This window comes from Embiotoca jacksoni, unplaced genomic scaffold, assembly GCF_022577435.1.
Source record: "Embiotoca jacksoni isolate LCO1_2020_lvr unplaced genomic scaffold, fEmbJac1.0.p SCAF_77, whole genome shotgun sequence".
NCBI classification, from domain to species: Eukaryota; Metazoa; Chordata; class Actinopteri; family Embiotocidae; genus Embiotoca; species Embiotoca jacksoni.
In genome coordinates this window covers 660,846-671,578 of record NW_027185433.1, presented here as the reverse complement: position 1 = coordinate 671,578, position 10,733 = coordinate 660,846, and the positions used below count along the sequence as shown (strand labels likewise).

Below are 10,733 nucleotides of genomic sequence, written 5' to 3'. Positions count from 1 at the left end.
GGAGGAGGAGGTGAAGATGGGGCGCTATGTTTAGCTCCAGACACACGGGAGACACGTGAAGTCCTTCTATCCAAGTTTCAAATTGTTCTGGTCTCTTCTTTTGATTTTAAAATCAGCTTCTTTTTTTTTATCCATTTGATATTATTTATACCAATTTTTTTTTACAGTGTATTTTTTTTATTTCCGTCTTTTGATTTAAGTCTGATTTAAAATCAAATCTAAAAATCTCACTTCTGATCGATTTGAAGCCAAATTAACAGTTTTAAAAGAGAAACTGATTCTTTAGCAAAATAAAAATAAAGAAATTAAAAGAGTAAACGGTAAAGGTACCGGCAGCTGGTCCGATGCTTGCGAACAGCGCCGCCTACAGTTTAACACAAGTATCACGTAAAATACAGAAATATTTCAATGGACTTTGATCTGAATGTTGCAGACAAACAAACAAACAAACAAACAAACAGAAGCTTCGTTAAATCAGTTTTCAAGTTTCTTATCAGTTTATTGAAGAAACAAAAACTTTTTTAAACCAACAACGTGCAGCTGAGACGACACACAGATCAATAGCTCCGATTTACTGATTCCATTTTGTTTCCTCATAATTTTTCCTAAATTGATCTGCTATTTTACCTGGAAATTTAGTGATTTTTCCAAGAAGAGTTTGAAATGAAGAAAACGTTCGCTGCTGCAGTCGTTTTTTGTTTTTTTTTGGTTCTCAACATCTTTTTCACGTAATTATGACTTTCTGTGTTTTCATGTATTCCAGCTTTAGTTCCGTCACAACAAGAAAAGATCGTCCTAAAAAAAAAACTGGCTTCGTGAGAAATCGTGAAGTCAATAAACTTTTTTTAAGTGTCTTTTAAGAACAATATAACACAATAACATGAAGTGCATCCTGTAAAAAAAATGAGGAACTGAAGGACTTCTATTTTGTCATTAAGGCTGCGATGAGCTGCTGTAAAATAAGCGACATATTTACAGATAAGTAGCAGATCTTCTTTTTTCGTAAATTACGAGGAAATAAGTTGGAAATTCGAGTCAAAATAAATTGGAACACGTAAAACGTGATGAAACACGAGGTACATTCAATCTGCGCCTCATCACAAATAAAGCGTAAATCAGCGGAACAAACCGTTTTTTCGTTACCGTCAACGACTCATCAGAACTGAAAGTCCCTAAAACACACAGGCTAACGTTAGCGTAGCCACGCGCACCACTCAAACAGGCTAATGTTAGCTTCACAGCACGCTACATTCACACAGGCTAGCGTTAGCTTGTCCAGACACAACTTTTAAAACAGGCTAATGTTAGCTTAGCCACACATAACATACACAGAGGCTAACATTAGCTTGTTTAGGCTACGCTTAAATATGCAACGTATTTAGTTTATTATGAAATGCAAAAACATTTTTCTTTTTAATGTTGACTTTGGTTTTTGAAAATTGGCACCAACTACTAAATTTCTGGAATCGTACAGTCTCTGGTTGACAGCAACAAAAAAAAGTGAGCAGTTTAGTGTTGGTGGAATTTCGCAAAACAACCAAAACCTAAAAAACAAAAAACAACAACAACAACAACAAAAATCGCAAAAAATGAATTTCATCGTGCAAGAAAAGAAACGCGAGTCACGAAGAATCGACCTCGAAAGAATTCAAATCAAACAAACAAAAAACAAACGTAACCTGATGGTCCCCTAAATGAGAACCATCATGACTCAACCACCACGTTACGATCCAACAGTTGAACTCGACGCGCAAGCAACAGTGACATCATCGCAATATAGTGTTGCTAGGAGACACATTTGAGAATCAAATTTACAGGAAAGTTCGGGAAATATTTTCTCACCGATATCAGTTTTGTACGTTTTGAATTCTCAAAAGCGCCGATTTTGAAAATGAAACGTAAAAAAAACATTTTTGCGGTGGTGAACGTAGCTTCCGGATGTTCGCGGCTTTTTTTGGTTTTGTTTCAAGTTTTTGCGAGAAACGGAAAGAAAAATAAATCGTCAAAAAAAAAAAAAAAACAACGTACACACCACACGTGAATCGCACTTCTGTTCTAAATCGACCGTTTTTATTACGACAGAAGAAGAAAAAAAAACCGGATCACGTACACGAGCAGAACTTCTGTTCAACGTTTCCACCTTTAAATCTATTGTTTTCTTTTTTTTTAATGAAAACTTTAAAGTGGTGAAAAGATTTCAGCCGATTTCAAACGAGAGACTTCGGGTCCGAACATTCAACGTGACGCTCGGTGGGTTTCAGGAGTTTAGAGACTCGATATCAAAGTTGATATTTCAGGACGTTTTCACCCTCGTCTGAACACACAATGTGCAAAAAGTGTGAATAAGTGTGAGGCTTTTATTTTGGAATGAAACTCGTCTCTTTCCTGCAGAAAAACACAATTTAAGTTGGGAGTCCTTCTGCAGAAACAGGAAACGGGAAAAACGGGGAATGATGCATTCAAATGTCACAGTAAAAAAAAAAAATCAATTCAAATCTAAACAAGAAGTGTTCGGCTACAAAGATGTAAACAGAAGAAGAGTTTGACGGACAGGTCGACAGTCTCATGCTGAAGCTCAGACAGTCTTGATGGACCAATCACAGCCCAGCGAGGAGGACGAAGAAGCTGCGGGGCCGTTTGATGAAGATGAAGATGAGAGAAGAGTCTTCGTCCTCCTCAGTCCGACTTCTTGTCGCTGCTCGCCTGCAGACAGAAAACAGGAAGGTAAAAACCCACGAAGACGCCGACCACTTCATTCATTCTAGGTGTGTGTGTGTGTGTGTGTGTGTGTGTGTGTGTGTGTGTGTTACCAGCAGTTTGCTGTGCTCCTCCAGCAGCCTGTCGTACTCCACCGTCAGGTTCTCCGCCTGTTTCTTCATCGCACGGACGTCATTGTCCGACTTCTGCAGAGCTGCAAAATACAAACAACAACAAAAAATATAACAACAACAACAGAGCAGTTCATAAACATCACTTTTCATCTTCTCACCTGAACTCACAAGACTCACACCTTCATCTATCTCCTCCTCCTCCTCCTCACCTTTCTTGCTGGTGTCCAGCTCCTCCTTCAGGGTCTTCACCTCCTCCTTCAGAGCCTTGTTCTCCTCCTGCGGTCCAGCTCCTTTCTTCCCGCCCTGCGGCACCTCGATGCCGGCGTCACGCAGTTTCTACGGCAACAGGAGACACACGACACGCGTCAACAGACGTTGTCTTTACAAACAACTTCACTTTTAAACTCTGCTGGAGACGTTTACGAACACGTTTCACATGTTATAGTAAAAAAAAGTCACTTAAAACTCTAATTACACATTTATGGAGAAAAGCTGTAAAAAGGGGCGAGGAAGAGGAGGAGGAGGAAGAGGAGAGGGGGGAGGAGGAGCAGCGTTTGGTATTCACACCTGTCAGTCCCCGTGACTGCAGAGACATGTGTTTCCCGTCTGTCATCAGAGACATTAAAACACTTTCTGGAAAAAAAAAACTATTCATATTTCTATCGATGTTTAAACAGGTGAAAGAAACAGAGGGGGTTGTGGGTAAAAACTGTGCGAGAGATTTCTGTCGTACCAGTTTTTATTTTGCGAGTGAAGCGTCGGCGTGACGGAGTCGAACAGCTGCTGAGCTTCAGACATTTAAACTGCAGCCATAAAACCTGAGTTTAGAGACACGAGGGGGAGGGGGAGGGGGAGGAGGAGCGGGAGGAGGAGCAGGAGGAGATCCGCACCGATCCTCCGCCTCAGACTTAAACACAACCGACGACTATTCAGCAGCAACGAGACCGTAAACACAGAATTATACAAAATAAACTTCATGTTAAAGCAGCTGGAGCCGATTCAGTCTTTAAATCTTTTATTTTGAAGGTCGTGTTTTCAGTGAAAGTTTGTTTACTGGCGCTTTTAGAGCTCAAGATTTATTTGATAATCAGAAACTGGTTTAACAATAACAATAATAATTGATAATTCACTTTTTAACAGTAAAATTTGCTTCTTTTCTTTGTCACATTTAATTTTTTGTGTTTTCAGTTGAAAATATGACATTTTTCTGATGATTTCTTCACAGTTTATCGTTTGATAAAGTAAAGTACAATATAAGTAAAGAATAATTTTCTTCTCCCCGTGAGAAGTTAACGATGTTCATCTTTCACCAACGTCGTTGCGTCATCGGATGTTTTGTGGACGTTTGGGTTTTTTTTTCAGCGTCGGTCGAACTTCAAACATTTGATTTTGAACGGATCTGAAATTCACTTAATCCTGAAATCAGAAAGTCCTGCAGCAGAGAGTCCTGTGTGTGTGTGTGTGTGTGTGTATGTGTGTGTGTGTGTGTGTGTGTGTGTGTGTGTGTGTATGTGTGTGTGTGTGTGTGTGTGTGTGTGTGTGTGTGTGTGTGTGTGTGTGTGTGTGTGTGTGTGTGTGTGTGTGTGTGTGTGTGTGTGTGTGTTACGCCTCACTGGAACGGGGAATTTTTAAAGAACGACGGTTGATGACGCTCTGAACGGGAGAATCTGTTCTGCTGTCGACCGCGACGATGTGGATCAACACTCACCTGCAGGCGCTTTATGAATGACTGCGTAGGAGGTTGTTTCTGGAAACCAGAACATCAACGCCCAGCGCTGCCCTCCTGAACTCTGTCTCCACACCCGGAGTCGATTAAAAAAAATAATTCTGCTACTGTTTGTCGCCTCATAAATTCTGATATCTGTGTTTTACATCTGTATATGAAAGGGACGGAGGAAAGATTACAATCTAGATTTATTGTATTATTCTCTGCGCCCAAGAAATCCAAGAAAAACCCCAGAGAGAAGCAGCGGATCAGTGCTGCCCCCCGCTGGTGAGCCGAGGACACGGCAGCAGGACTGGTCTTTGATCAGGAAGTCGTAACGGCTTCGTAACAAAACAAGACTTCAGACCATCAATTTTATTCTGACAGGTCGAAGTTATACCTGTAGAGTCGGAGAGGGGGGCGGGGCTTAACGGCCTGATCTCTGACCTACAGGTGTGTGTTTTTAAACGCACTGAACTCATTGTGTTTAATAAAAACAGTCTTCATCATCTTTCAGCACCTTGAAGACGAGTGGAGATTATTAACGTCAGCTGATCTGAACGGGAGAATCTGTTCTGCTGTCGACCGTGACGATGTGGATTAACACTCACCTGCAGGCGCTTTATGAATGACTGCGTAGGAGGTTGTTTCTGGAAACCAGAGGCAGCCGTTCCCTGAACATCCCTCCCTCCAGGTTAATTCTGCACCAAAGCCCAGCGCTGCCCTCCTGAACTCTGTCGCAAAGCCACCACAAAACCACCTCGAAACGATGCCAACAGCTGCAATATTACGCAAATCTGCAAAGCAACCGTAAAACTACGCATATCGGCCGCAAAACGACGCCAAGATACAACAAAAACGACGCAAAGTGACGCAAGGCTACAGCAAAGCAACACAAAGCAACGCTAGGCGAAGCTAGGCGACAGCAAAACGAGATAGTGACTGAAAACGAGTCCTTAAAAAAAGCCTCCAAGTGTTGTTCGGTTCTCATTTCATTTATTTGACCTTCACTGACACCGAGAGAAAATACACAAACCGTCCAACGTGTTCACGCCTCACTGGAACGAGTCCATTTGGAGAATTTTTAAAGAACGACGGTTGATGACGCTCTGAACGGGAGAATCTGTTCTGCTGTCGACCGCGACGATGTGGATCAACACTCACCTGCAGGCGCTTTATGAATGACTGCGTAGGAGGTTGTTTCTGGAAACGCCCAGCGCTGCCCTCCTGAACTCTGTCTCCACACCCGGAGTCGATTAAAAAAAAAAATAATAATTCTGCTACTGTTTGTCGCCTCATAAATTCTGATATCTGTGTTTTACATCTGTATATGAAAGGGACGGAGGAAAGATTACAATCTAGATTTATTGTATTATTCGCTGCGTCCAAGAAATCCAAGAAAAACCCCAGAGAGAAGCAGCGGATCAGTGCTGCCCCCCGCTGGTGAGCCGAGGACACGGCAGCAGGACTTTATAAAATCTTAATGACTTTACTGAGGTCGGGAAACATTTCCTGTCACACTGGTGTGTGTGTGTGTGTGTGTGTGTGTGTGTGTGTGTGTGTGTGTGTGTGTGTGCGCGTGTCTCTCACCTCCTGCAGCAGCTCGTTGTCCTCCATGTACTTCTTGGCGGCCGTGCTGGCACCTTCTGCCTGCTTCTTGAACGCCTCGTTGGACGCCATGAGTGAAGCCTGCTGGGAAAGCAGCGTGGCCAGACGACGCAGCAGCCTGCAAAACACACACACACACACACACACACACACGATAAAATAAACGATCGGGGCCGAATATGGATCGATACCGTCAATACAGACTCATGAATAAATATGAGAAGTTTATAAGAGCTGCTGTTATTTTTAAATGAATAATTCTCATCAAAAATCTTTCAACATTCTGTATTTAATCACATTAAATCTTTAAATATCAATTTAAAGTTCTGGTTCACTGGCGGACAGGATGTGACGAAACAGGAAGTACATCCTCCATTTAAAAACATATTTGAAGTGCTGTTGTTTAGTCTATTTTCTTATAGTGATTAATAAAAGTTAATCTTTTAAATCTTTAAACATACTTTGTCTATTTTTCCATTTTTATTTCTTTCATACTGGTTTAATCGAGTTGTTGAATTGTTTCTGTTTTAATGCCTTATTCAATATTTCGTAATAAAGTGATATTAAAAATAAAGTTTATTATTATTATTATATAATTAGCGGTCCAGTTGTGTTCTTTTATTTGAAGTCATTCGACTTTGACCTCCAAACTGAAACCGACTTCGCTCCGCAGACGTGAACGTTTCCGTCCACCACGTGGGCGGTGAGTTCAGTCACGTGCCTCCCCTCTGCGATGCGTTCAGGGACTCGACACGCTCCCGCTGCTATTCTCAGAGTGTAAATGTGTCGAAGGCAGCGACAGAACGCCACCGGCCGAAAGGTCCCAACATAGACCGACCCGGTTCTGACCCGGATCGGATCCACACCGAGCCAACAGAGGTTCAAGTTCAACCGGTCTCCACAATATTTTGCCATTTTTGCAAAAAATTCTTGCTTTTCCACAAAAAAAACCATCGTGAACAGAATCTCTGCTGAAAGTATGACATCATAAAGTTGCCTTTCAAAATAAAACTGAAAAAAAATGACTACAGAAACACAAAATAACAACAAACGACTATAAAATTAGAACAAAATATCAGCGAAGAAAAGCAGAAATAATTACTATAAATAAACATGAAATGAGCATAACGATCATATAATAGTGTGTCATCTGCGTAAAGGCTGATTTTATACTGTTGCCAACAATAAGTGTTCGTTTCCAACCATCGAGGCTCCGCCCCTTCTCTCACCATCAAAACAAACTGCTGCTAGCTAACAACAGGAAGTGAAAGGGATTGTGGGAAATGTGGTCTTATGACGGGAAAGAGGAACACGTTCAATGAGTTTTCTCCATTTCCTGCTGTAAAAGACTGAACTTTGTTTTTAGTGTTGAATGAATGTGATTTATAAAAACATCTAAAGCTCTTATTTTGAAAGGCAGAAGGAGCCTTTGTGTTCTATATTAGTCACAAACCGTCTGTTCTGGAAAGATACGTCACTTTTAGACTCTTTTTTTTTTTTATCACTTTGAGCCCCAAAACGGAAAGAAAAACACTACAAGACAAATATTTCTGGGATGTGCAGCAGGATTATTACGACAGGAAGTCACCACAGATCACTCAAACAGGGAGGTGGTAAAAAATATAAAAATGTGTTTTTCCTCGACTTGAAATGTTTTGATAATTCCCGAAATTTTGGCGCAAAAAAAACAACAAAAACCTCACTTAAAACTCAAATAACATTTAGATTTTTTTTATCAAATCTGCCACGAATTCAAACAATTTTGATCTCAACTCACCGTACGTCAAATTTGACGTAAAACCCCCCCCCTAAAACCTTACTATTATTTACATCATAATAAAAAAACAAATATAGACTAAAAATCCAACCACAAATAAATAAAAGATGCTAAACATCCAGATTGAATGGATCTGCTTCACTGGTTTCTGTAGATCTTTTGTTAAATGAAACTAACAGGAGTAAACATTAGTTGGGGGACTATATTCAGCGGCAGATTAATCTACTGCTGCGGTGAGTCGTCCAGTTTAACCCGATTTTCGTTAGGACTCGGATCTCCGAGCCTGATCGACCTCTGACCTCCGGATCGATCAGAGGAAACGCTTTCTGACCGACGGCAGTTAAATAACGGAGGTTTTCCCGCCTCCGTCTGCAGGAGGAGATTCTTCTCTGCTCCAAATATGGCCGTCGGTTACTTCAACAGGCCTGAAATACTCGGGAGCAGCTGCCAGCGCCTCGGCCTTCCCCTCCAAGCTCTTGCTCCAACTTTATTTTTTTTCCCCTCCCCCTCCTCCCCCCTCCTCCCCCCTCCTCCTCCTCCTCAGGAGGGCTCAGTCTAAACGCTGGAGCGCTTTTTCTCCCGGACAGAGACAGCAGCAGCTGATGCATCACATGCTGCGCTGCTGCTGCTGCGGTGAGTCACCGAGCAGCTGCTGCAACCTGAACGCACCGAAGACCAGCGGAGACCAGCGGAGACCCGGCTGATCTGCTGCTGCCCCCTGCTGGAGGGTCGCAGAGGCCACCAGAGCGGTGGAGCCGTGCTCTCAATTTCATGTTTAACGCTGCAATTATTCAACATCAACGAACCAAAATAACATCGACAACCTGAGAACGAGCCGAGCGGCTGAAGGTGATAATTTTTTTTTTTTAAATAGTAGAAAAATATCAACTATGGGGGGGGGGGGGGTGAAAAAATGTCAATGTATGAAAAACCATAAAAACTGTACAAAACATTAAAAAAAAAAAACAACCTTATAATTATGTTTGAAAACACGTGATAAAAGAGAACAAGATGACCAAAATACACTAATAAAAATATATAAAAATAAATGAATATTTGTGTAACTTATAAATAAAATGTCCCAACATTTTTTGTCCAAAGATGTGTGTCACCCTCCCCCCAATAAATAAGCCTAAAAATATGACAAAAACTGTGAAAATTAAAAGTACAGGAGAGAGTTGTCCAAAATATATGAACAAAATGCCTGAAAACAAATACACCAATAAAATGTCCCAAAACTTCTTTAAATTAACCCTCCAAAAATAATTAAATGTTAAAACAAACAAAAATGGCTGAAAAAATAAAAAGTCTGAAAGATTGTGATAAATTTTAAATGTCTGAGCGACACAATGTGATAAAACAAAAGTTCAGCCATGATGTGCAAAACACACAAATAAAATGTTTGAAAAATATGTATAATGCGTGATTAAAAATGTCAATTAAATGCCACAAAACTGTGATAAAAAGTAAAATAATGTAAAAAAAAAAAATAGCTGAAAATATGACTTACTTTTACATTAACTTCCTACTACTGGTTACTTGTGTTAAATACATCCACTGGCCTCCGTTTATTTAAAAACAAAAAGTCAAAATAAAAGCATCTCGGTTCTTTGTGTTTATTTGATCTTTTATGATTACTCTTATTTCATTTATTTTATTTTTTTTCTATCCGTCTTGTTTCGGTAACTTTACGGATGTTCAGCCCGACAACAAGCCGTCCAACCAATCACGAGCCGACACGTCACTGAACTCTGGAGCCAATCGAGAGTCGAGTCACGTCTTGACTCTGAACCGGGGTGGGGGTGGTGGGGGTGGTGGTGGGGGCGCTGGGGGTTCAGCCAATCAGGGGGCGGGACAAATTCACACCTGCGAGCTGCCGGTCCAATCAGAGCGAGAGGCCGACGGATTTACACTGTACAGTGGACACACGCACACACACACACACACACACACACACACACACACACACGCACACACACACACACACACACACACAGTCAGCTGCTCATTCTTTCCGTCTGACTGTAAAATTCCTGTGTGTTTAGATCAGCGTGTCGTCTGACTGCTGGTATTCTGGAGCAGTTAGTCTCCCTCCTCTTCATCATCATCATCATCATCCTATGTCTCCTCTTCATCGGGACATCACGGCTCTGAGGGAGACAGACGTCCTCCGTGACCGGGGGACAGGAGACTGTCCAGCGTCACATCCAGGGATTTTAAACTCTGATGTCGTTCAGGCAGAAGTTGGACTTAAAGATGAAGCTTTAAAGTGTAATACCACCCGAGGGCCACTAGGGGGCCTCCAAACCACAGGATGGTCACAAAAGTGTTCGTAGCTTCAGGTCTGTAAAATGGTTCTGATCCAGAAGTGTCTTCAGCTGCAATACCAGCGAGTGCCACTAGAGGTCGGCTCCAAAAAGCCTCCAGCTCCATAGACTCCCATTCAACTTCTCTCATCAAATCCAAAGTGAATAAAATGTGTCCATCAGTTATCTCGGTGTTGTTAGCTAAAGTCACTCCTTCTTATTAGTTTTCTGGAGGTCCATCTGAAAATAATCCCTTTAGAGATTTCTAAAATATACTTTTACTTTTTTTATTCTATCGTTTGTAGTTAATATTTTATTTTCCTGCCTTTTAATAACCGATTCTTTTAAATCACCACCTTATTGACGTCACACCGTTTTAAATCATATTTATTGCATCTTAGAAATATTTTGTTTTGTTTAATCTATATGACGCACACTGTGTGCAAAATGTACTTTATAAATACAATTTTCTACACTTTTATTTTAAAGAAAATGTTAAATTTTTA

General features: G+C 41.1%; 1 protein-coding gene across 1 annotated transcript in view; it reads right to left on the bottom strand.

Moving 5' to 3' along the window:
• Window positions 1–2,343: 2,343 nt before the first annotated feature.
• bcap31 (B cell receptor associated protein 31) overlaps window positions 2,344–10,733 on the bottom strand; it is a 13,867-nt gene continuing 5,477 nt past the window's right edge. Inside the window, 4 exon segments of the mRNA XM_069177787.1 lie at window positions 2,344–2,703; window positions 2,811–2,911; window positions 3,041–3,167; window positions 6,127–6,262. Coding sequence (XP_069033888.1) covers window positions 2,677–2,703; window positions 2,811–2,911; window positions 3,041–3,167; window positions 6,127–6,262 — 391 coding nt within the window. The 3' untranslated portion in view covers window positions 2,344–2,676.